Here is a 27,729-nt window from a genome sequence, read left to right as displayed (position 1 = left end):
TGGCTGATAACACATGAAACAAAACCGCCAAGTCAATCCAGAATCCTGAGAAATAATAAATCACTGTTGTTTTAAGTTTTGGAGTCATTTGTTATACAGCAAAGCTGACTGATAAATACCCCTATGTAGTCTCTAAAGATAATAGGCTCAATAATAGATCCTTCCAACAATTATCACCATACCAGTTTCTCAGCAAAACAATACCAAATTTCTAATTTTGCTAAATACTAAAACAAACAAACAAACACACACACACACAACCTCCCCCCCAAACTACCCTGCTACTGAAAGCTACTGGCCCAAGAGAAATATTTTTAATATTTTAAAATACTGTCAAGGGGTAAAGTCATGATAAAAGTAGTTTATTTCAAGTGATCCATATCCCTTCAGATTTGGCATCCCAGCATTTTGCCCAAGGTCCTTTATAACACCAAATAATATTTAATCTTAGCAGGTATAAATATTTACCTAAAACCTCAATAATAAGGTAAATAATCACCTACCCATCTTAGCTAAATTTAAAGAGAGCAGCCATTTTTAAACGTTACATATTGATCTAGGAGAAAATCACGAACTATTTAAAAAACACGTAGGGACTTCCCTGGTGGCGCAGTGGTTAAGAATCCGCCTGCCAATGCAGTGGACACGGGTTCAAGCCCTGGTCCAGAAAGATCCCACAAGCCGCGGAGCAATGAAGCCCATGCGCCACAACTACTGAGTCTGTGCTCTAGAGCCCGCGAGCCACAACTACTGAGCCCACGTGCCACAACTACTGAAGCCCATGCGCCTAGAGCCCGTGCTCCACAACAAGAGAGGCCACTGCAATGAGAAGCCTGCGCACGGCAACGAAGAGTAGCCCCCACTCACCACAACTAGAGGAAGCCCACGCACAGCTACAAAGACCCAACACAGCCAAAAATAAATAAATAAAATAAAATTTAAAAAATAATAAAAATAAAACATATGTAAATGTCTGATACTTTTATCAGCTACATAAAGATAGTAAGATCCACAGGGGTTTTGCATTTTATGACTTTTCAAGTGCTTGTTCTTTCAGAGTTACAATTCCTAGAAATATAAATTTTGGTGTAATACAGTAGCATGTGTTCCAGAAGAACCATTGAAAGTACCTCAGACTTCCTTATCTCAGGGTTTCTCAATCTGGGAAACGACTGACATTTGGGGTAGGATAATTCTTTGCTGTGGGGGGCTGTCCTTTGCATCGTAGGATGTTCAGTAGCTCCCTGGCCTCTATCTATTAGATGCCAGTAGCAGCCAGTAGCCTCCCAGCTGTGACAATTAACAATGTTTACAAGGCCAAACATCACCTGGTGGGCAAAACCACCCCCATTGAGAACCACTGCATTATCTCTCAGTAATACATTCTGAATTATTTACAGATAAAATGATATGACATTTGGGATTGGGTTTAAAATAATCCAGTAAGGGTGGAAGAGGTAATCAAGAATAAACACAGGGCTTCCCTGGTGGCGCAGTGGTTGAGAATCTGCCTGCCAATGCAGGGGACACGGGTTCGAGCCCTGGTCTGGGAAGATCCCACATGCCGCGGAGCAACTAGGCCCGTGAGCCACAATTACTGAGCCTGCGCGTCTGGAGCCTGTGCTCCGCGACAAGAGGCCGCGATAGTGAGAGGCCCCGCGCACCGCGATGAAGTGTGGCCCCCGCTTGCCACAAATAGAGAAAGCCCTTGCACAGAAACGAAGACCCAACACAGACAAAAATAAAATAAATAAATAAATAAATAATTAATTAAAAAAAAAAAAGAATAAACACAAAATGATGGGTGATGGGTCACATGGTGATATGTTATAGAATACTCAATGTCTGGATATGTTTGAAAATTTCACTGAAGTTTATCAGACATCTGTTTTGTGTACTTTTATATAGTGTGTTATATTTATAACAATGAAAAATTTTAAAGAAAAAAAGGTAATTAAAAACTCTCATATCCTATAGTTGGGTGTCTAAAAACTTTGCCACACAATTTGGCATTACCTTACAAAAATAAAAAGCCTCAGACTCTATAACCAAACCATTCTACTGACTATTAAGAGAAACTCTCACCTATGTGCACCAAGAGATTTGTATGGGGATATTGATGCTTTGGTATCTGTAGTAGCAAAAACTTGGAAACAAATGTCTATTATAGGGGGAATCAATTTTAAAATATATTGTTGGCATATTTGTATTCATTGAAAATGCATGTTATTTAAAATGTATACATTTCTAAGACGTCTATGTAAATTTTGACAACATCCAAAACAGTATTATATGTTGTTTATGGGTACAAATCTTAAAACTAATAAAAATAAAACTTTAAAACTTAAAACTAAAAGTGATATCTAGATCACTTCCTTGATTCCACCAGTGAATGTCCTTCGCATCCACGCAAACCAGAGGTCTGTTCTCCAGAAAGGATACAACATAAGTTCTCAGGACTGAGGGACACTAAGCACAGTCAATGGCATGGATGACGTATGGAAATCAGGAAGGTTAAGCGAATGTTTACACACACACTTTGTTCCAAACGGTCCTGAGAACACTGGAAGCTTTGCCTGTACCTTCCAGGCAGGAGATTAAAAGATTCTTCTCGAGAAAAACTGACCAGCACAAGATAAAGATCTATACAATTCACGGACACCAGTGGTTCATCTGGAGAAACAGCCCTGCCAGCAAACCATAAATTAAGTCCCAGAGTTGCCAAACCTCACCCCTACATGCTCAGACCCTTTAATCAGTGTTTTACTCTAAAATAAGGATAAACAACTGACAATGAAGGATACTGGCCATCTTCAACATGATTCATCTTCAACATGAAAGATAAAGACCAAAATAATGTGAAGAAAAAAAGAAGCAGGAGAAGACAAAGACCATGAAGGAAGAAGAAAAAGTCAAAACAAAAGAAAAACTATCATGGATATGCTTAAAGCTAAGAAAAGCTACTACTTCTATGAAACAAGAGCAGAATCCTTAAAACAAACAAGTAAGCAAACATTCTGAGAATGAGACAGTCTTTCAAAAAGTGGATAAAAGAAAAGAAAATATAGGAAGACTAGTACAGACACTCCCCAAATTTATCTACAGATCCCACGAAATCTCCATCAAAATTCCAAATGCCTTTTTCTTAAAAAAAGAAACAACAAGCAGAACCTAAAATTCATATGGGAATGCAAGGGATCCAAAAAACCAAAACAATCCTGGAAAAGAACAAAGTTGGAGGATTCACACTTTCTGATTTCAAAACAACACAAAGCGACAGTATTCAAGACAGTATGGTACTGGCGTAAGAACAGACATAGGTCAATGGAACAGAATTGAGAGTCCAGAAATAAACCCATACATCTATGGCCAACTGGTTTTTGACACAGTTGCCAAAACAATTCAGTGTGGGAAAGAACAGTCTTTTCAACAAATGGTGCGAGGACAACTGGATACTCACATGAAAAAGATGAACTTAGACTTCTACCTTACACTATATACAAAATTAACTTAAAAATGGATCAAAGGCCACTATCTCATTCCATCAGGATGGTTACTATTAAAAAAAACAACCAACCAACCAACCAACAAACCAAAAACAAAAACAGAAAATAGTAAATGTTGGTGAAGATGTGGAGAAGTTGGAACCCTTATGCGTCACGGTGGTGGGGGAGGGGGAATGTAAAATGGTGTAGCCACTGTGGAAAACAATATGGTAGCTGCTCAAAAACTAAAAATAAAACTACCGGGGACTTCCCTGGTTGCGCAGCAGTTAAGAATCCACCTGCCAATGCAGGGGACATGGATTCAAGCCCTGGTCTGGGAAGATCCCACATGCCGCAGAGCAGCTAAGCCCGTGCGCCACAACTACTGAGCCTGCGTTCTAGAGCCCACGAGCCACAACCACTGAAGCCCGCGCACTCTAGAGCCCACGTGCCACAACTACTGAGCCCACGTGCCTAGAGCTGGTGCTCTGCAACAAGAGAAGCCACCGCAATGAGAAGCCCGTGCACCGCAATGAAGAGTAGCCCCCACTCATGGCAACTAGAGAGAAGAAGCCCACAGGCAGCAACAAAGACCCAACGCAGCCAATAAATAAATTAATTAAATAAATAAAAAATAAATAAATAAATAAAATTACCATATGATCCAGCAATTCCACTTCTAGGTATATACCCAAAATAACTGAAATCAGGGTCTTGAAAAGATACACCAATGCTGACTGCAGAATTATTCAGAATAGCTAAAATGTGTAAACAACCCAAGTGTCCAACAGCAGATGAATGGATAGGCAAATATGGTATATATATACAATGGAATAGTAAATAGCCTTCAAAAAGGAAGGAAACTCTGACAACATAGATGAACCCTGAGGACACTGTGCTAAGTGAAATAAATCAGTCACAAAAAGAGAAATACTGTATGATTCCACTTCTATGAGGAACCCAGTCAAAATCAGAGAGAGAGAAAGTACAATGGTGGGTGCTTAAAGGCTAGGGAGAAATGAGGAGTCACTGTTTAATGGGTACAGACTTTCAGTTTTGAAAAACAAAGAGTTCTGGAGATGGAGTAGTAACGGTTGTACAACAATACAAATATACTTAATACCAATGAACTGTATATTTAAAAATGGTGAAAATGGTAAATCTTATATGTATCTCACAACAATTAAAAAATTGGAAAAAATAGATCAAAGACCTAAATGTAAGAGTTAAAACTATAAAATTCTTAGAAGGAAACAATTAAAAATATTAAAAATAAATTTACCATATGATCCAGCAATTCCACTCTGGGGTATATATCCAAGAGGAATGAAAACATGTTCACACAAAAATTTTAAAATAAATGTTCATAGCAGTATCATTCTTAATAGTTAAAAAATGAAAACAACCCAAATGTCCATCAACTGATGAATGGAAAAAGAAAGTGTGGTAAATTCATACAATGGAATATTATTCAGCCATAAAAAGGAATTAACTACTGATACATACAACTTGGCTAAACCTTGAAAACTCTATGCTTAAATGAAAGAAGCCAGACACAAAAGGTCACATATTGTATGATTCTATTTATATGAAATGTCCAGAATAAGCAAATCCATATAGATAGACTCAGGGACTTCCCTGGTGGTCCAGTGGTTAAGAATCGGTCTTGCAATGCAGGGGACGCCAGTTCAATTCCTGGTCAGGGAACTAAGATCCCACGTGCCGAGGGGCAACTAAGCCTGTGCACCGCAACTACTGAGCCTGCACGCCACAACTAGAGAGCCCACGTTCCACAACTACAGAGCCGACGCGCTCTGGAGCTGGCACGCCACAACTAGAGAGCCCATGTGCTGCAACTACAAAGCCTGCGCGCTCTGGAGTCTGCGTGCTGCAACTAGAGAGCCCACGTGCCACAACTAATGAGCCTGCATGCCACTACTAGAGAGAAGCCCACGCGCTGCAACAAAGAACCCGTGTGCCGCAATGAAAGATCCCGCGTGCTGCAACTAAGACCCGACGCAGCCAATAAATAAATAAATAAATATTAAAAAAAAAAAAGACTCAAAAAGACCAACTGAATGTTGAGCAAAATAAGTGAAAACTGACCTACACCACCAAACATCATGAAATTTCACAACAATGGGGACAAAGAAAATCTATAAGCTTCCAGAAAGGAAGGTGGTCACATATATAGGATCAGGAATCAGAATAGTTTTGGACTTAACAGCAATACTGGAAGCCAGAAGACAATGAAAATACTTACTATAAAAGTAAAAGGAGTGCCACACTGGTGGTCCTACCTCACACTCCCAGATTAGATCAAGTCATGTTCATGATCCAAATGACAATACATTGTTACCTTCAAGTTGTTCCTCAAAGTCTGAACAATCTTCTTAACCTTGTATTAATGTTGCATGTGACCTCATACAATTTAATTTTCATATCAAGTTATAGGTTCAACAATAGAGGAACTGAAATAAGACTTACATATACTGAAAAAAAACACTGCATAAGCATGTTTTGCGATTGTCACTGTAAGTTAAACAAATTTTTATTCATTAGAGATTTGCCCTGTAGTGATAAAAATAAATGGTATAACTATTTCTCTTTGAAAGGAATTCAAATTTCTGTTTTAAACCAATTTAATCAGTGTTTTAAATATGTGGGAAATGATTTCAAGTCAACCTTGAAATGGATATAAATATCATGGCAATCCACAATTTTAAAAAGAGCTCACAAGCATGTATGATATACTCCTGGTAAGCTCAATTACTTCAAAGTGGATTTTATTATTTCTAGTCAATAAAAGTGAAACACAATGCTTAAAGTATAAATAACCTTTCAATGGACAGGAATCTAGCCTACTACTAAACTCAGTGATGATATAGTATTGCCTTGATGCAATAGGTAAAGTAGGGGAGATTTCACAAGTAATTCCCCATTACTTATAAAAATGTACCCTTATCAAAACATGAATATTTCTAAATATATGCAAAGATCCCAAGCTCATAAATTACCAAGAGAAGCCATGGCTCCTGACTAAACTTTAACACTGAAGCTAAATTAGGTAGGTCTGAATCTTAAACTGGATAGTAAGTACCTAGGTGTTGGTCACATCAGTATCTAAAACTTTCTGTAGACATAAAAATACTTCATAATAAAAGATTAAGTTTCGGGACTTTAAATTATGGTTCTTTCCAACTATTTCTAAGAATGGAGACTAGTTTATACAGGTTACTAGAATTATCAAAATTGTCTCATAATAATAACACTAAACTAAAATTATGGTTTTAGTTTTTTCCAAAAATGGGCTATAGAAAATGCCATATTCCCTAACTGGGAAAAGTGCTATGTGGTCACAATCACTAGATTGATTTTTCCATATGTGTTTTAAGTAACAACTAGCATTATTATTTTAAACAGTTTTTAATCTAAATATTTATGTCAAACAAGTCCTATATTTTAATTTGTTTTTTAAAAATAGTGAGGCTATCCACAGGGGAATGGGCATGACCCAGTGCAGGATGTCCAAGATAGGACAGAGTTAAGAAGGGCACCCCTAGGAGAGAGGGGGACAAAGAATCGTATCTATGCAGGTGGGCCACAGCAATGGGAAGTTGATTATACACAGGGGAATTGATCAAATGAGTAAATACATTAACAGAAGCCAGGTTTTTCACTGTAAGAAAAGGAATACCAATATTGAAAGGAAAAAATACGGGGTGAACCCTTTGGTACTGGACTGGAATTAGAGGGACCGGTGTGAACTCATGGTTTTTGACATATAGAGAGAAAAGTAAATCTATACATACACATATTCCCCTAGCTACATCCACTGATTACACTGAGAAAGTCTGGAAACAGTGAGATTCCAAAAGCAATGAGCATACCTAGCATCCAGATCTTGGTTTCTAAATACCATTCACCACTAAAAAGACCAAGGGATCCTTGGAAAAATAGATGATTACAGAGCTAGAGCAGGGAAAGTAGAAGAAAATGCAGGAAACATCTTTTTGTGCCAGAACTTAAAGAAGTTTTCAAATGATGGGGAAAAAAGCAAATTGGGGACAATTTGAGGATTAAAGTAAATGATAATAAATTATTATAACCCACATGAATAAAATAGGAAATCATGAGTCCATACAAATAAACTTTAAAATGAGTAAGTTAAAATTTTTGAGTAACAGTGTGGCACCCAGACTCCAGGTTGGCTCCCAACGATCCTGAACTCCTAGTATTCACACCCTTGTGCAGTCTTCCCTCCCACACTGTACCAGGGGTAATCTGTGAGGCCAACAGAACATGGCAGAAGTGATGGTACGCCTGTCGATTCTGAGATTAGGTTATAAAAGATACTACAGGCTTTCACTTGGATGCTCTATCTCTCTTAGATCACTCTGAGGGAACCCAGCTGCTATGTCTTAAGCACACTCAGGCAGCTCTGAGTGGGAGAAACCCACGTGGGGAGGAAATGAGTCTGTAAGTCCAGCAACCCACAAGGAACTGAGATCTGCCAACAACCACGGAGTGAGCTTGGAAGGAGATCCTCTAGCCTTCAGAGTACTGCAACCCTCGGCAACGGCTTGGCTGCAACCTCAAAAAAGACCCTGAGCCAGAACCACCCAGCTTTAAGACATTCTTAGATTCCCAATCTTCAGAATCTATGTGATAATAAATGTTTATTGTTCTAAGCAGCTAAGTTTTAGGGTATTTTCTTATGCAGCAATAGATAACGAGTAAAAACAGAAGAAGTACATATATTCAAAGCATCTCCAGACAAATTATTTACTCATTATAAAAGGAAAAAGAGTAACTTTACAGTATGAAACCTGGTAGACATCACTTTAATCAAGTGATGGAAGTGAAAATTCTCAGTAATGGGTCAAACTGAAATTGTATACCACCTGACAGGATGGAATGAAAAGAACCCAACCAAAATCATGTACCACTTGATAGGATGTAGAGAGAGACACAGCATTGCTTCTGTGACATTCCTACCAAAGATGCATGACCTAAATCTAATCACAAGGAAATATCAGAAAAACACAAACTGAGAGACATTCTGCAAAATAACTGGACCCTTATCTTTAAAAGTGTCAAGGTCATAAAGCAACTATACTTTAATTTTAAAAAAGTGCTGAGGTCATGAAGCAAAGGAAAGACTAAGGAATTAAAGAAAACTAGAGATAGATAACTAAATGCAACAAGTAACTATGGACTGGATTCTTTCCTATAAAGGACATTATTGGAACAACTGGCAAAACTTAAATGGGGTCTGACGATTAGATAGCAGTAGTATCTCAACGGAAATTTCCTAATTTTGATGGTTATACTGTGATTATGTAGCAGAATGTCCATTTTGTAAGAAATACACATTAAAGTATTTGGGGTTGATGAGTCATCATGTTGGCACCTTATTCTGAAATGGTTAAAGAAAAAGATGTTCTAGGTATTGTATTTGCAACTTCCCTGTAGGTTTGAGATTGTTTCAAAATTTCAGAAAGATAAAAACAAAATCAGAAAAGCCCAAACGTAATTACAGCAGTCACTTTATTAGAATTTGTGGATTAGACGGTATACTGCATTGGATGGTCCCTAAAATGGTATGTGGCACATCTTAATTCCTTGGACCTATAAATGTTCCCTTATTTGGAAAAAGGGTCTTTGTAAACATAATTAAATTAAGGATCTTGAGATAAGATCATCTTGGATTACGTGGGTGGGCCCTAAGTGTAAGATCAAGTGTACTTATAAGAGATAAAAGAGAAGACCACACACAGAGAAGGTAGGGTGAAGATGAAGGCAGAGACTGAAGTGATGCGGCCACAAACCAAGGAATGCTTACAGTCACCAGAAGCTGGAAGAGGCAAGGAAGGATCCTCCCACAGAGCTTCCAGAGGGAGTGTGCCCTGCAGGTATGCTGATTTTGGACATTTGGCCTCCAAAACTGTGAGAGAATAGATTTCTGTTGTTTTAAGCCACTCAGTTTTTTGTAATTTATTACAGCAGCCTTACGAAACTAATATAGATGGTATAAATGAGGACATTTAATCTAAAGAAAATCACTCACTCCCATTAGCATACTATTATTTTAAGAAACCTATTTCTAAACTGTTACCACTGCAGCTTCTGTAAAATTCAGCTTTGATTTCAAATGTTTTATCTGCTATACGCCCTTAAAGAGTTGGCAAAGGAGTGCTATCACTTATAGAGGCACTGATGTTCTACAAGTGGTGCGGGGACATGCTCAAAGGACAGCGGCAGATACTTCTATTACAAGATTATGCTAAGAGAATTGTTTTCACGTCTAGGCTTACAAATATATCACATTTATTGGAAACGTATTAAGATAACAATAGTTAGAACTTTGTTGAAGAAAATATTTGGAACTCAGTCCCTTTTTCCATTTAGAAATATAAAACATCACTTTACAACATCAGGGTATATTTTTTTCCCTTTTCTTTTTTGGTTGGGGTACCAATGAAGTGAAATGCTAAACACTTAACACTGACACCTAAGATTTCAAGATTCTACCAATTTCATGGGTCAACATTACTGGGCAGTTAAGCCAGTGGTAATTAATATTAAAAACTATCTTTTAGGGCTTCCCTGGTGGTGCAGTGGTTGAGAATCTGCCTGCCAATGCAGGGGACACGGGTTCGAGCCCTGGTCTGGGAAGATCCCACATGCCGCGGAGCAACTAGGCCCGTGAGCCACAATTACTGAGCCTGCGCGTCTGAGCCTGTGCTTCGCAACAAGAGAGGCCGCAATAGTGAGAGGCACGCGCATCGCGATGAAGAGTGGCCCCCGCTTGCCGCAGCTAGAGAAAGCCCTCGCACAGAAACGAAGACCCAACACAGCCATAAATAAATAAATAAAAATAAAAAAATTAAAAAAAAAAAAAACTATCTTTTATGTGGTCCATATTTTCTTTCTATTCATCCCCCACAGGCTTGCAGGGTATGTGACACTATCCTCATTCTATAGGCAAGGAAGCTGAGGCCAAAAAAAAATCAGTGAAGTAACTTGCCTAAGGCCACAGGGTTAGAACATGACTCAGTAGGCATGTTGCTCCAAAATCCTACTATTTTTTTCCACCATATCACTTGCTGTTGACATTCATTAAATGTTGCTGGCAAAAACTGAATGCCTACTATGCATCAGGTACTGGGAATATAATGAGTAAGACAGGGACTTTGCCCAGAAGAGCTCAGTCTAGAGGGGGTAATAATCAATCATGTCTACATACTAAGAAACAGTTCTACAGCAGAACCCTACTGCCTGCATGCCTGGGGCATGTTTCACAGAGAAGCGGTCTGTTGGATTTCCAAGGATGAAGAAAGAATTCAGGAGGAGGGGGTGGGTTGAGAAGGCATAAGGAAAAGCACAAAGACTAAAGGAAAATAATTCTGAGAAAGATCAATTAGAACTGTTTCAATGATACTAATATTTCTCATGAGACACTAACATGTATTATAGGAATAAAGATGGCAATATTTTTGTCCTAAATTTTATCTACTTTTAATACGTCTTTAAGAAATACTACATATTTCCACGAATTTAAAGTAGTAATTTGCCTCAAGAAACTTGCACACCACAAAGCAAATTATATCTGTGTTCCGATGCATAAACAGCATTTAACCATGGGTATTACCTGACTTCAGTGATCTATCCTGTTTATTATCATAATTCAATATATATTTGAGAAGTTATTTAATCAAAGCTTATTGAATACTAAATATTTCTACATTCCCCATGGACTTATAGCTAGAATATGGAAGTTTTAAATGAAAAGCAGAGTCCTTTGATTCTTAAGCCCGAGAAACCAGATTATTTTAAAATAAACATGAGCAAAGCATATACTTTTTTTTTTTAATTAGGTGATCTGTCTGTCCATGAGACAATTAATAATGTTGGTAGCAGCCTAATTGCATGAATATTGCAAAACATGCAGTTTTAATTCTTTCTTTTGTTGCAGTGCACCTGCCTGAAACAAATTTTCACATTATACTATAATGAAAACAATACAGAGCAACACATTGTTTTTTTCTTTTGGCCATGCCGCAGGGCTTGTGGGATCTTAGTTCCCTAAACAGAGATCAAACCCAGGCCCTCAGCAGTAAAGTGTGGAGTCCTAACCACTGGACTGCCAGGGAATTCCCAAGAGTAACACATTTAATGCAGCACCTGATGAGGATCCCTTTCATTTTCTTAAAATACTATTCTTTAGGTGTTTGTTACTTTATAGCAAAATGACAATGAATAATGTTTCATCTTAATATATTTTGTTTTTAAGTAATTTACCTATTATTGTGCTTGTGATATTATATATTGATTATGTTAATTAGCTTACCTAATTGACAGCCATTTGTGCTGTCAATTTTAATCCAAGTATGCATTAGTTCATGAACTTTTGTTTGTATCCATAAATAATATTAGTTTGAAAAGTGTTCTAATAACATTAGGAAATACTAACTTTATTAGAACACTAGATACGAGATAGGAGGAGAAAGTTTATCAAAAGTTAAGGGAAATGAGTAATAATGTGAGCAATAATCACACAAAGTGTTACAAAACTGAGGTATCCATTGAATTTGGCAATTAAGTAATCATCAGTGTCCTTACTGAACAGTCCCAGAACAGTGAATAGACACTATTCTGTCAAGAATTTTGGCACTGGAAATGCCAGAGATGGAAGGGATAAAGAGGAGGAAGGAAAGGAATCAGCTCTAGGGGAAAGGGGAGTTTAAAAGTTTTTTTGTTTTTTGTTTGTTTTTTTTTTTAGGATGAGGAAAGTCTTAGATAAGTTTGGATGCTTAGGAGAGTCAGAGAAGAGATTAGAACTAGGAGAGCAGGGACAATTACTAGAGAGCAAGGACCTGGCAAAAAGAATAGGATGAAAAGTAAAAGTTAGCTTGCAATGGGTAAAGTATAGCTTCTTCAGAGACAAAAGGGAAGAAGAGCAATGACTAAGGTATACTTGGAGCAATGGCTGGCTCCGTAATCAAGATCGAATGCGCTTGAATCCTGGCTTTTCCGATCATAGCCATATAATCATAGGCAAGTTTGTTTACTTCTCCAAATCTCCATTTTCTCTTCTAACCTGGGGAGAACAGAATTTTCATAGGGTTGTTCAGAAGATTCAGTCATTCTGATACAGAGTGGGTACTCTAAAGATGGTAGCTGTGGGGTTTGGTTTTTCTTTTTCTTTTTAAAGGCCTCAAAGGAAATTTGAAAGAATTCACACAGATTTCTATTTCCTCTACAGAATAGGTAATTGGGTCACCTACTGAGATTAAAACAGAATGTTTAAGGAGACGGGACAGTGATTCTTAGTCTTTTGGAGAGATTAAAAAACCCATTTGACTGTGATGAAAGATATATGGAGGACAGAACATCCAAAATTTGCATAGTTTCTTATTTTTCTGCGTTTTGGAATTAAAACATTGAAACCCACCCCCTCCCCCCCAAAAATCTACATAGTTTTAAGGGAATTCATAGACACCTCTCCAACAATAAGAAGAGACGTTGAGGAAAAAGATCTTCTGGTTCCAGGGCATAGTTTAAATATCCAATTGTTCAAACAAAAGAAAAAGATTGCATCCTCTGGATTTACATACCTAACGACTAGGTACAAGTATAGGGCCTGCCAGAAAAGACACTGGGCACAGTCAAAAAACCCAGGTTCTTTATCCAGCCCTACTAAGTCACATGGCGTTTTCAGACAGAAGCTCTGAGAGGTGATGCAGTGCTAAAATTTTATGGTTCTATTACTTAAAATCTCACTTGACTGTGCAGACAAAAGAACAAATGGTACTTTATTTCCTATGTCATAGTTTAACATGATTTTGAAGGTTAGTCTGGGAACCTAACCACCAAACTTTTATTTCTACAGAAAAAAAACAAGTGTGCGCCTTCATTTCTGGGATGAGGCTGCAGAGGTTGCTGGCAGCATCAGGCATGAGTCAGGTATTCCTATCCTGGGAACTGCCTAGGATATTTTAGCAGCCCTCTCTCTCTGGACTAAAATATCCAGAATTGGACTTTGTCAAAACTTCCTCCTTGTCAGTCAGCAGTACAGTAATACACACTGGGAGACTTTAAAAAAAAAAAACCCTAGATTTATTAAGTTAATGACAGCTGTTTAAATTACATTTAAATAGCAACCCAGAAGAGCCAAAGAAAGCTTCTCAATTCAATGAACCTTTGTGAAACAAAGAATCCTTTTCTAAAGGAAAAAAAAAAATCTTCCCTGAGATTTCAAGAAGCTTATCTTTTGGAGTAAGACAGTATGTCTGGGGCTTCCCTGGTGGCGCAGTGGTTGAGAATCCGCCTGCCAATGCAGGGGACACGGATTCGACCCCTGGTCTGGGAAGATCCCACATGTCGTGGAGCAACTAAGCCCATGTACCACAACTACTGAAGCCCGCACGCCTAGAGCCCGTGCTCTGCAACAAGAGAAGCCACCACACACCACAACGAAGAGCAGACGCCACTCGCCGCAACTAGAGAAAAGCCCGTGCACAGCAACGAAGACCCAACACAGCCAAATAAGTAAATAAGTAAGTAAATAAATAAATAAATAAATAAAAGAATGGATGTCCGCTTTCCAAGATAAAACTAATTCAAACAGTCATCTTCTGTCAACCATTTATTATACTGAAGTTCCAAATACTCAAGACTGTTTGCTAATTTGTTTCATCATTTTGACTGGAATTCACTGAATCCTTACCTCTGATAAGATTAATGCAATGTATGATATCACACTTCTAGTACAGTATTTTAAAATAATCTTAAATTAAAATTAGTACTGTTACAATGTTACAACTCCTTTCCCATATCCTTAAAAATCACCCTTTGGTAACTGGCAATCTTAGACATTTTGAAAGTATGTAGTCTACAGAAAGATGATTCATAACATGAAACAGGATCACCATGAAGTTAAGAGTTAAGATGTAAACTTCTACCATGGGATCAATGCATCTACTCAATTGGCTTTTCCTATGACTATAACCATACAAAACTTCACCAAAGAAGTTAATTAGAAGTTTACAAAAAACTACTGATACTTAATTGTACCCATTTACATAAAACAATACTTTGACACTTTTAAAAAGATAAAGTATGGTTTAAATGATTTAATACTTACACTCCTGGTTACTTGCTGAACCTCAATCTTCGGTTATTTTTAATTCATATATTAAACTGGTGCCTACCAATCTACAAAAAAGTGTGGTGGTGTCTTTTCGTTTTGTTGTTGTTTTTAATTTGAACTGGCTGCCAAAAATCTGGATTTGTGGCCTCCCTTAAAAAAAAAAAAATCTGGCAACTTTGGGCACAGATCCTGGCAATAGCAACATTTGGAGGGAGCTGAATAGCAGCTGCCCTCTTCTAATAGCACATGCAATTTCTAGCTCCCTCCAATTCTCTTTGCTCACTTTGGTTACCTGCCTAGCCATCAGAGTTTGAAATCTTTATTTTATTGGAAAATTAACTGACTGACTGGGCTTTTCAGGGGCCTTAAGACCTTTAATCACAGAAATACAGTAAATCAAGTGATAGTCCTGGCATTAAAGCTATGTATTCCAAATGTTAACTATAACTAGCACGACACCATTAAAATGAACAAGGCACTATCATTGTTAAGAGCTTTTTAGTATCTTAACTTTGGTCTGTCTTCAATTCTTCACAGAATCATGATATTCAGCCTTTTACTCTTCCTCAAAATAAAGAAATTAACCTTGTATTTCAATATTATGGCACGCTAAGAGCAACAAAAAGCTTCCCGCATCTGTATAACAAAGGTAAAGAAGAAAAACAGGAAGCAAGTAAAAAAAGGTCTCTGATCAGTCAGACCACACAGTTCACAGAACACATGAAGCCCTCTTCACTCAGAGCCTACTGGATCTTATTTTAGACATAATTTTAATAAGCTCAGTGATCTGGTTTCCCAGCCCACAACAGATGAGACGCAGCCAACTGGAAAAGGGCTGGGGGTGGTGCTGCTAGAGGCAGACACTCAAAGCATCAAAATCAAAGCTGAAGACCGATAATGTCAGCAGAAAACCTCTAAACGTAGCAGGCTGGGGCCATTTGGTGTAGATACGAACAATCCCAAAGAGTCCCAATCCCTGCACAGAACTACAATGGATGTTCAAAATGAAACCTCTTTGGCAAACTCTGTTAAAGCATAGGTCAGTTGACCTTAAAGTATATATCAAAATAAAGTCCATCAAAAGCTTTTTCCAAAAACGTCATGGCATTTAAAGGACTGTCAGATTCACCGAACACTATTTCCCTCTGTCAATGAAACACAAGATACTGAATTCCTAAAGATGCCACATGTCAAAAGTATTTGTTCTTAACAAAATTTTATTAGAACCCAGATGCAGTAGTTCATGATATCTGAAGTTGAGAGGTATCTAAGCAGAACTATCTTCTCAGAGAATAGTAACTGGGAAGGTTCAAGACCAAGATGAATTATGTAAGCCAATTAGGGGATTCCATCGCAGATACATTACTAGGGCTGAGGGTGAGATAGGACTGGTCTTACCCAAGTCTGCATTCAATTTAAAATTGGTGTCATACAAAAAGTTAGGGGAAAAAAAATCTCCATTTTGTTTTCACAATCTTATTGACTATGACTAGTATGTACACCAAAAATAAATTTTATATTTCTAATCCCTGGCAGTCTCAGAAGTTGAGCCATACTTTGAGGATGGCTCTAGGTTATAAATCAGGTGAAAAAAGGTTAATACTGAGTTTTAAAAGTTCAAATTATCATTGTCTACACTTGATTTTCCTTATTAAAATTTTAATAAGGGCACCTTTTAGAGAAAATCTAGAGAACATGTAGTATTCAAAAGAAATCATATTATTGGAGGCAAGGATATTAGAAGATTAAAATGCATGTTTTAAGTGCTATTTCCTTCTCTGAAAAAACCTCCATAACATACATACCAGAGTAGAGATTAAAGGCTACATTTCTTGATCTGTAAGTGGTAACACATTATACTCACTCTTCTTCAGGTTTTAAAATTAAGGCCACAATCTTCTACACGTATAACCTCAAATTGATAACTTCTCAATTAGTCTTTAAAATCTCATAACTCCTTAAAGCCTTAAAAATGCATATGTATTATTTACTTGGAAGACCTGTCCTCAGTGTGCTCCTGCCCCTTAAATGGTTAAGAGATCTTTGCTTAAAGTTCAAGCTTCTTTTAACAAATAACCTGCTTCATTTTAGTAGACTTACTCTGTCTAAAGTCTGCCCTTTTTCATTTGATAGAAATCAAAGTCAAAAGAAGTTGGTGAGGATCTAACCTAATTTACAGTAACCACTGGGATTAATTCCACATTAAAGGTCTTTGATCAAGAATGCAACGAAGACAAGCTGCTGAGCTGAGGTGTTTAAATTGACCAAACCTGCATTTTCACTGAGTTTAAGGCAAGGTGAAAATTGGTTCTCTTCCCCTTGCATTTCTATCCCATCCTTTAGGATGGATAATCCCAGGATCTACTTCTTACTGGCTAGAGGTTTAATACAGCCTCTCCAAGTAGCCAAGTGAAACACCAAACAAAAATCACCAGTGCCGCTTCCCCACTTCTGAGAAGAAGAAGAAAAAAAAGATAGTGAGAGGTAATAGGAGGTTACAATATTAGAGGGAAGGAAAAAAACCCTAAACTTTAAGCTAAACCCATACTCCAGAAGCAATATTAGAAAAACCTCCGTAGAGGCAACTACAAATAAATAACCCTTCATCTTAAAGGGCAAAGAAATCCTTTCTAATGAAAAAAGCTAGCAAAATACCTTCTACATTAAAAGGATATCCCTGAACATATCACCTAATTTAAGCGTTAAAATCCATTTTGCGAAGAGAATGTAAAAGGAAACTTTATGAAATTCTCTCCAGTGGTTTTCAATGTTCAGGTTTCTACCTCTACCCTTGACAATTTAACAGCTTTTCTATTAAATCCATTCTTGCAAACTGAAGTGTCAGTTTCTGACTACATTTGGCAACCTCAAGGAATAAAGCGCTTCTCCCTCTACTTCCCTCCTGCCTCATAAAAGTCATGTTTATTTCCTCCTGAACTTCTTACTCTTAACAGTTTCAGGACGAGTTAAGCGGACCGAAGCGTGCGGCCGCTAAGAGGCAAGTGAACTCCAGAAATATTTGTGGATCGGACAAAAAGGCTTCCTCAGTCGGCCTGAGGTAAGGGCCCCAAGCTCAAGCGGTTCTGTGGAGGGAGCCTAGGCAGGTGGGGGTAGGGGGTTTATGGGCAGAGAGCACAGAGCTCTCATAGAGCCTTTGCATAGAGCCTTTTCGACCTCCGTCGATGCGGCCGCCCAACGCCCCAGTCCCAGCCACCCCCTCCCGGCACGGCCGGACAATGGCCCTCTGGCACAGCAGTCCCAGGCCGGGGAGAGGCCCTGGAACTCCATACCACGCGGGGCCTAGAGAGGAGACCGGGAAGGAACGCTGAGCCGGCGAACATACCTCCGGCCTAAGCGCGGGCAGCGCGCCCGGGCCTCCGTGGGCGCCATCACTGGGAGTGGGGTGTGAAGGCAGCCCGGCCGGGGCATCGCCGGCAGCCGGGTCCAAAGAAGCTGCGAGCCCGGCGGAGGCGACGGCGGGAAGTGCAGGCCGCAGCCTGCTCAGCCGACCCGCCCGGCAGCCCGACCGCCACAGCCGACCTCTGGCCGCTTACCTTGTGGATTCTCTTCAGAGCCATCGTGGGAGGCGGGTGGAGGCGGCCCCCGGGGCGGGAACAGGGGGAGGGGAGGGACGGGGAAGGGGCGAGGGGGCGCGAGGCCGCCTCGGTGATCGCGGGTCGGCCGGAGAAGATGGGGAGTTCCGGAGCGCGGGTCCGGCGGGACGGACTTGGGGCCGTGGCCCACTCGGCTCCTGAGCCTGCCGCAGGGGTCACCGCATCACCCGGCGGCGGCCCCTTTATGCGCTGCCGCCCGAGCCGCCGCCGCCGCCACCGCGGTAGCTGCCTCTTCCTTCTAGGCTCAGCGCCGCCTCCTCAGCCGCCGCGGATCCCTCCGCCAGGGAGCAAGAGCCCAGGCCTCGGGCTCGGCCGGCGCCTCTGGGTCGGACGGTCGGAGGGACTGCTTGCTGCAGGTGGACCGATGGACGCGCGGGCGGGCGGCGCCGCCGGGGTGGGGCAGGCGGAGCGCGGGGTGGGCCCAGGCCGAGGGGCAGGTCGGGAGAGCGGGGATTGGCGGGCCGGGGAGGGAGGGCTGGGCCGCGCCGGCGGCGGAGGGATACGGGCCGCCCCTGTGAGTACCTTACGTGCTGTCGCCGTCGCCGCCACGGCCGCCGAGACGATGACGCCGCGAAGCGCAAGGAGGAGATCTCGCGAGACCTGTGGTGAGGGTCGCAGAAGCTCCCTCGCTACGACCCTTGAGTCCTTTACCTGTGGTCCCTCATTCGCGTGACATCTGAGATCAATAAAAGTTAAAAGCGAATGTTTTTCAGATCACTCAACCATCCCCAGAGCATAGACGGACCCGAGAAGAGCACTTAGGTCCATTGCAATGTTCCTGAAGGAGGAAGGGACTTGTCCAAGGTCACACGGCTCCACAGTGGCAAAGCTGGGACTTCCCTTAAGTCGAGAGGTTCGTCAAATCCCTCTCAGGAAGCCGCGTGGCAACAGCCTGGGCACCTGCGGGAATGTGGTTGTACAAGCACGCCGCAGGCAGCCCTGAGATGGTGTTTCCGACGAAGGCCCCAGCTGAGAGACAGTTTGAATGTCTCAGCCACTGGCACGTCAGGAGAAGTGCTCTGCTTGGTAAATTGTTACAAATAAGCACTGTAGCTGTTTACCTCAGGGAAAAAAAAAAAAAACTTGCAAAACGAGTGCTCCAGTAATTAAAACCAACCTTGCGTTCAAATCACCATCAAAAGCAAGCTTAGAAAACCTATTCTGGGGTTGTTTTTAGAAGATGGAGGCAAAAAGCTAGTTCAGTGAGCAACTACTCTGTGTCGAGCCCTGCACCAGGACCAGTGAAATATAAGGCTCACTGGTTTTATAAGGCCTGGGCTGGGAGGTGCTTTTTACCTGTCTGGAGACACTGGAAACACGGAAGAATAGTAAGGAATATTTTCCTGGGAGGTGATGCCCACATTCTCAAGTCTCCCCCAAGGTTTTCTGATTCTAAATCTGTTCTTTCCTCTGCCTGGAAGGGACCTTGAAGATCATCGATTAACAGAGGAGAAACTGGAGCCCCTAAAGAAAAGGATCTTGCCAAAAGTCACACAATAGATCATCAGCAAAACTTGTACTGCCTCATCTACTGAGTAGAGGCTGGACCCATAGGGCAGGGCCACCATGGACCCAGTGAGTCAAAGGAGGGAAAAGCTGTGTCCAGTCGCCCAAGATGCATAGGTTTTAGGTTGAAGGTGAAGAGGAAGAGTCCAAAGTCCTAAATCTTTTCTTCCTGAGAACTGTGATGGGAGAGGTACAAAAATGCCCATTGGTCAGATTTTTAAAAATTTTTCTTCAGCTGGGCTTCCCTGGTGGCGCAGTGGTTGAGAATCTGCCTGCCAATGCAGGGGACACGGGTTCGAGCCCTGGTCTGGGAAGATCCCACATGCCACGGAGCAACTAGGCCCGTGAGCCACAACTACTGAGCCCGCGCGTCTGGAGCTTGTGCTCCACAACAAGAGAGGCCGCGATAGTGAGAGGCCCGCACACCGCAATGAAGAGTGGCCCCCGCTTGCCACAACTAGAGAAAGCCCTCGCACACAAACGAAGACCCAACATAGCCAAAAATAAATAAATAAATAAATAAATAAATAAAAAAAATTTTCCTCAGCAATAACTTTTTTGTATTAAAAAGTAATATATATTTGTTGCAAGAAATACAGATAAACAAAAGGAAGGAAATAAAAGTCAACCATACTCCCATCATCCAATGATTAACCATTTTTGGCATTTGGCTTATGTCCTTTCAGTGTTTTTCCATTATATATATATACATATTTTTCTTTGAAAATGTAGGGTCATGCCATTATACTATTTGGTAATCTACCTTTTTTTAAAAAAATTTATATACTTAAGGTGTACAGCATGTTGATTTGATATACATAAATATAGTGATATGATTACTACATCTCTATTGCCTCATTTTTTGTGTGTGTGGTGAAAGCACCTGAAAGTTTTGGTAATTTACTTTTAAGATAAACAACATATGGTGAATTTTCCTGTGTCAAGACATATTTCTACTATATTTTAATCGCTACATAATCAATCATATAAATGTACCATATTTAATTAACTTGTCACATTTTGGGGGATATGTAAGTTGTTTCCAATTTTTACCATTAAAAATATTGCTACAGGGCTTCCCTGGTGGTGAAGAATCCGCCTGCCAATGCAGGGAACACGGGTTTGAGCCCTGGGCCGGGAAGATCACACGTGCCACAGAGCAACTAAGCCCGTGTGCCACAACTACTGAGCCTGCGCTCCAGATCCCACGAGCCACAACTACTGAGCCCACGTGCCACAACTATGGAAGCCCGCACGCCTAGAGCCTGTGCTCCACAACAAGAGAAGCCACCGCAATGAGAAGCCCGTGCACCACAATGAAGAGCAGCCCCTGCTCGCCGCAACTAGAGAAAGCCCGGGCGCAGCGATGAAGATCCAATGCAGCCATAAATAAATAAATAAAATTAATAAATTTAAAAAAATATATTGCTATAGTGAAAAAAATATACTGCTATAGTGGATATTCTGTAGTTGATCTTTGTACAACTCTAAGAGGGCTTTTTGGTATAAATTCCTAGGAATGAAATTGCTATATCAAAGACTGATCAGATTTTTGCATCTATGTTCATGAGGGATAAGGGTTTATAATTTTCTTTTCTTGTAATATCTTTGTCAACTTTTCATATCAACGTTATTCTGGCCTCATAAAATAAATCGGAAAGTGTTCCTCCTCTATGTTCTGAATGAGTTTGTGTAGGATTGTTTTTTTTCTTCATTAAATAAATATTTGATAGAATTCACCAGTGAAGCCATCTGACCCTGGAGTTTTCTTTGCAGAAAGAGTTTGATAATAAATTTAATTTCTTTCATATGTATGTGTCCATTATGATAAGTTGTGTTTTTCAAGGAATTTGTACATTTCATTTAGGTCGTCCAATTTATTAGAATAAAGTTACTCATAATATCTTATTTTTCCTCTACTATATGTAGCATCTATAATGGGGTCCCCAGGGACTTCCCTGGTGGTCCAGTGGTTAAGAATCTCCCTTCCAATGTAGGGGACGCAGGTTCCATCCCTGGTTGCAGAACTAAGATCCCACATGCCCTGGGGCCACAATGAGAGAGAAGACCGCATGCCACAACAAAAGATCCCGCATGCCATAATGAAGATCCCGCGTGCTGCAACTAAGACCCGATGCAGCCAAGTTAATTAATTAATTTAATTAAAAAAAAATATATATATATATAATGGTGTTCCTTTTTGTATGCCTGATGTTGGTTATTTGTGTTTTCTCTATTTTTTTCTTGCTAAATCTTGCTAGGGATTTATCAATTTTTAAAAAATATATGCCTATTTTAGTCTTACATTTTTATTCTGTTTAAATGCTATTTGAGGCATTTAATCTTTTTTTTTTTTGGGGGGGGGGGCGTGGCATGTGGGGATCTTAATTCCCCTGCCAGGGATCGAACCCCTGCCCCCTGCAGTGGAAACATGGAGTCTTAACCACTGGACCATCAGGGAAGTCCCAGGGATTTATCAGTTTTATTAATCCTTCCAAAGAACCAACTTTTGACCTTACATTTTCTCTATCATTTGTCCATTTTCTATTTTATTGATTTATATTCATTATTTTTTTCTATTTATTTTGGATATAATTTGTTCTTTTCTAGCTTCTTAAAGTAAGAGCTTAGATCACCAATTTTACACTTTTCCTTTTTTTCCCAATATAAGCACTTTGTAATATAGCATTTAAAACACACTGTTTTTGCTGTATCTTACAACTTAGTTATGTTTTGTTTTTCATTTTCCTTCAGTTTAAAATAGTTTCTAATTTCCCCTGTGATACATTCTTTGACCAAGGGTTATTTTCAAATACTTTGGAATTTATAGGTCATCAGGGAGATGCAAGTTAAAATCATAACAAGATACCATTTCACACCCACTGGAATGGCTAAAATCAAAAACATTGACAACCATAAGTGATGACAAGGAAGTACAGCAATTGTCACTCTCATTGCAGGTGAGAGTGTAAAATGATACAACCAGATTGGAGAACTGTTTGGTAATTTGTTATAAAATTAAACGTACATCTACCATATGACCCAGCAATTCTACTCTTAAGTATTTACTCAAGAAAAATGAAAAGATATGTCCACAAAAAGACTTGTACATAAATGTTCATAACAGCCTTATTTGTATATAGCCCAAAAGTGGAGACAGCCCAAATGTCCATCAACAGGCGACTGGGATAACAAATTATGACAAGTCATACAACGGAGTTCTACAATAACAAAAAAAGGATGAACTACTGACACAGTTAACAACATGGATGAATCTCAAAACGATTATGTTAAGCAAAAGAAGAAAGATGCAAAAGAATATGAACCGTACAATTCTATTTATATGAAGTCCAGAAACAGACAAACTGATTTTTGGTGTTTGAAGTCAAAAAAGTGCTCTTGTTGAGGAGGTGATTTGCCAAGAAAGGGATCGAGGAAATTTTCTGGGGTAATGGAAATGTTCTATATATTGTTTTGGGTGGCGGTTACAGAGGTACATATATTCAATTGTCAAAACTCATGGAACTGAACATAAAAGAACATTAAAGATCTGAGCATTTTATTATATGCAAATGTATACATAAAATAAAACAATATTAAAAAATTTAAGAGTATGCAGAATTTTTAGATCTTCTTATATAATAGATTTCTCCTTGGGGTGATTTGTCCTCCCACTTGCCCTACATGGATCTTAGAGCCCACAGTTTACCTTCCATTGTCCTACTGAAACTGTGAGCACACTGCACATTCTTGGTTGTCAACCCAATACTACAAGTTTTACAGTATTTAAAGGCTTTCCCTTAGCAAAGGTGTTTCCAGAGCTGACAGCTGTGATTAAATGATAAGGAGGGGCTTCCCTGGTGGCGCAGTGGTTAAGAATCCACCTGCCAATCCAGGGGACATGGGTTCAAGCCCTGGTCCGGGAAGATCCCACATGCCACGGAGCAACTAAGCCCGTGTGCCATAACTACTGAGCCTGCACTCTAGAGCCCACAAACCACAACTGCTGAGCCCACGTGCCACAACTACTGAAGACCGCGCGCCTAGAGCCTGTGCTCCGCAACAAGAGAAGTCACCCCAATGAGAAGCCTGCACACCACAACAAAGAATAGCCCCCGCTCACCACAACTAGAGAAAGCCCGCATGCAGCAATGAAGACCCAACGCAGCCAAAAATAAATAAATAAATTTATAAAGAAATAAAATAAAATAAATGATAAGGAGTATACTCATTAATATAAATAGATGATTGCTGTGGGCTGAGTAAAGAGTACAGTGCAAATAATTTGGGAACTCCCTATTTTTGGATCTCAGCAACCCTATAGGAGAGTTCATTGTGTCTTATTAGAATAACTGAATAAGAAGTATTAGGTAAACCAGGAATTGATTTTCTAGCTGCATCAGTATAATCCCTTTTTGTGATTTTTTTTTTTTTTTGGCCGGGCCCCGCTTGTGGGATCTTAGTTCCCCAGCCAGGGATTGAACCCAGGCTATGGCAATGAAAATGCTGAGTCCTAACCACTGGATGGCCAGGGAATTCCCTGTGATACTTTCTAAGGTGTAGATTTAAAACACAAGAATGTCCCCAAACATCCCAGACTCTTTAAGATAGTACCACCATTAGAGGCTATCAGAGGTAAACTATTTCCTAGGAAAATTAGGCTTTGTGAGTTTGAAGTAGCTCATTTTTTCATGGTCAAAAATCAGAACAGTGGCTTACCAAAAGAATTGTATTCAATTTTACATTCTTTTTGAACAGTCTCTGTCTCTTGTTATATATGATTTGGAGTGTGTTCTGCCTACCAGCATTAATTATATTGTTGGGGTCTGGTGCTATACCCATGCCCTACTTCGTAAGAATTGCTAACTGAAGAAATGACACTAACTTTGCCACTTGCCTCCTATAACACTTTCTTATGTTTTTTGGCAGACTGGTTTTAGCCTAAAAGTCATCTTTCAGGAAGCTTTCCTGACCAGTCACCCAGACTAGTTTAGGTGCTCTTAGAGTCCTGCCCAGAGATTGATCACACTTTATTTTAATCGTTGGACAACAGTCTCATTCAATAGATCGTCAGTTTCTGGAGAGCAGAGATCTTGTCTCTTTTGTTCCACTTTTAATCCCCAGTGCCTGGCATATCAAAGACAGATGTTGAATGAATTTAGGAGCAGCTCAAGAAAACTTTCTTTATACTCACAAGTTGTTGGGTAAGATAGCAGATCCCTTAAAAAACCAACCAAACAAAAACACTCTGTAGTATTCCAAGAATTTATGCACAGAACACAGCCTAAACCCAGTGTAAAGGGTTCAAAATCTAGTAGGAAGGAAAAATACCGTCCCTACTCTCTCTTTGGAGAAGATATCATTGTGCACATGTGGACTTCCTCCTGGTGAAATAGTCTGAAAGGAGGAGATGGTTATGGGCCCTTGTGCTGCTTCCCTTACTGAGGTCAGGGGTGTTGAGAGGTAGTGTGATCCAGTGACACAGTGGTTTAGAACCAGGGCTTTGCAGTCAGTGGGTTTCAGCCTTACTCTGCTATTTGCTCCTAGTGTGAAGTTTATGCAAGTTTACTTGACCTCTTGAAACTTGGTTTTTCTCATCAGTAAAATGGAGATAATGGTAGCATCTTCATAGAATTATGAGATTAAATAACAAAAGGTATGTATAGGGACTTCCCTGGTGGCACAGTGGTTAAGAATCCGCCTGCCAGTGCAGGGGACATGGGTTCGATCCTTGGTCCAGGAAGATCTCACAGGCCGCAGAGCAACTAAGCCCATGTGCCACAACTACTGAGCCTGTGTTCTAGACCCCTTGCTCCACAACTACTGAAGCCCGCATGCCCAGAGCACGTGCTCCGCAACAAGAGAAGCCACCACAATGAGAAGCCTGCGCACAGCAACAAAGAGCAGCCCCTGCTCTCCGCAGCTAGAGAAAGCCCGTGTGCAGCAACAAAGACCCAAAACAGCCAAAAAAAATTTTTTAAAGTATGTATAAAGTTCCTGGCCTGAAGGAAGTGCTTATAAATATTAGCTATGATGATAATGATCCTTTTTCTGAGAAAAGCAGTATTATAAAAGTCTGGTCCTAGGCAGCCTTTTTCCCTTGAAAGAAGTCTACAAACTCAGCCCCTGTGAAGCTGAGATTGGTTTCCAGAGCCCTCAACCACTGCTCTTTCTGTGAACCTTGTGGTGGGGATGAGAGTATAGCAGCAAAGGGTGGATGGCTTCCTGCAGGCTCAACCCATACCATTGCCCTGGAAAGGTAGGGGAGGGTCTAAGGACTAAGAGACAGAAGAGGTGGCAGAGCCCCTAGACAGCTAAGTAAAGCCCCAATTTCTGAGGACTTGGTGGTTCTCGTAGTCTATAGCTTAAAAGGACCCAGCTGCTTCACTGCTGGGAATGAGATAAGGACCCCGTATTCAAATGCCAATGGCTTCAGCAGCAAACAAGATATATAGTTCAGTCTTATTTGTTTTTCCAATAGTGTATAGAGAGTGCACAATATAGATGATGTACATGCTATATGCAGAGAATAACATCTGTATTTGGTGGTTTCTGAGAGGGGATTATGAAGGACTTTTGCTTTCTAAGACAAACATTTCTGAAATGTTGAATGTTTCATACTGAGCATGTATTATTCTTATATAAAGAAAAAAAAAGGGGCTTCCCTGGTGGCGCAGTGGTTGAGAGTCTGCCTGCCAATGCAGGGGACACGGGTTCGAGCCCTGGTCTGGGAAGATCCCACATGCCACGGAGCAACTGGGCCCGTGAGCCACAATTGCTGAGCCTGCGCGTCTGGAGCTTGTGCTCCGCAACAAGAGAGGCTGCGATGGTGAGAGGCCCGCACACCGCGATGAGGAGTGGTCCCCACTTGCCGCAACTGGAGAAAGCCCTCGCACAGAAACGAAGACTCAACACAGTCATAAATAAATAAAAGAATGTGAATTTCTAAAAAAAAAAGAAAAAAAAAGTTTTTAAAGTTTTAAAATCTGGGTTTCCCTAGTGGTGCAGGGGTTAAGAATCTGCCTGCCAATGCAGGGGACATGGGTTCGAGCCCTGGTCCAGGAAGATCCCACATGCTGAGGAGCAACTAAGCCTGTGCGCCACAACTACTGAGCCTGTGCTCTAGGGCCCATGCTCCGCAATAAGAGAAGCCACTGCAGTGAGAAGCCCGTGCACTGCAACGCAGAGTAGCCCCAGCTCACCACAACTAGAGAAAGCCCGCGCGCAGCAACGAAGACCCAACGCAGCCAAAAATAAATAAATAAAATAAAAAATAAATAAATTTTTAAAAAAGTTTTAAAATCTAATAACATGTTATAGCAAAAAATTGGACACAGTCTAATTATTCATCAATTGGAAAAGGTTAGAGTGCTGTAATTCATACTACAGAAAAATATGCCACCATGAAAAGAATGAGTTAAATCCATATGTCCCACTGTGGAAGAACTATCACAATATTGTTGAGGTAAAAAACAAAAAACAAAAACTGCAGCAAAATGCGGTTGATATAATTCCATTTTTGTGGGTTAAAAAAATGTCTAATAAAAACTCATGGAGCTGTTTACACTTGAGATTTGCACAATTTATTCTAAGTAATATCTCAATAAAAGTTTTTTTTCCATCTTCATGAAATTCTGGTTGCATGTGTAGGTGTTGGAATGTGCATGGAAAAAGATCTGAACAGATGAAAACCAAATTTTTAACAGTGATTGTTACTTAATTACTCCTGGGGAATTACGTGAGGAAAGTGAGGGAAGACACTTGCACTTTTTGTTTTACATACTCCTCTATATTATTTACATTTTAAAATAAAATAATAAACATGGGAATTCTCTGGCAGTCCAGTGGTTAGGACTCCTCAGCTTCCACGGCAGAGGGCACTGGGTTCCACCCCTGGTCAGGGGAACTAAGATCCTGCAAGCCTCGTGGCCTGGCCAAAATAATAATAACAACAACAACATGATTTTCT

At 40.2% G+C, this 27,729-nt stretch overlaps 1 protein-coding gene and 1 long non-coding RNA gene across 5 annotated transcripts in view; one reads left to right on the top strand and one right to left on the bottom strand.

The window, feature by feature from the left end:
- Window positions 1–18,623, bottom strand: part of UBE2D2 (ubiquitin conjugating enzyme E2 D2) — a 59,080-nt gene extending 40,457 nt beyond the window's left edge. Inside the window, exon 1 of one of the 3 annotated variants that reach the window (XM_082382108.1) lies at window positions 18,195–18,623. In XM_082382108.1, coding sequence (XP_082238234.1) covers window positions 18,195–18,218 — 24 coding nt within the window. In that variant the 5' untranslated portion in view covers window positions 18,219–18,623. The remainder of the gene's footprint in view (window positions 1–18,194) is intronic. The other 2 variants (XM_082382109.1, XM_082382110.1) reach the window with 2 other exon arrangements.
- On the top strand, window positions 1,466–26,697 carry LOC309624237. 2 transcript variants are annotated; one of them, XR_014241823.1, is made up of 3 exons: window positions 1,466–17,698; window positions 18,968–19,950; window positions 20,834–26,697. It is a non-coding gene; the product is annotated as an uncharacterized lncRNA (long non-coding RNA). The 2 variants fall into 2 exon arrangements; XR_014241824.1 differs by lacking the exon at window positions 1,466–17,698 and adding an exon at window positions 18,744–18,859.
- The last annotated feature ends 1,032 nt before the right edge of the window (window positions 26,698–27,729 follow it).

Source organism: Balaenoptera borealis (genome assembly GCF_965194805.1).
Source record: "Balaenoptera borealis genome assembly, chromosome: 2".
Lineage (NCBI taxonomy): Eukaryota > Metazoa > Chordata > Mammalia > Artiodactyla > Balaenopteridae > Balaenoptera > Balaenoptera borealis.
This window is presented reverse-complemented; position numbering and strand designations above follow the sequence as displayed.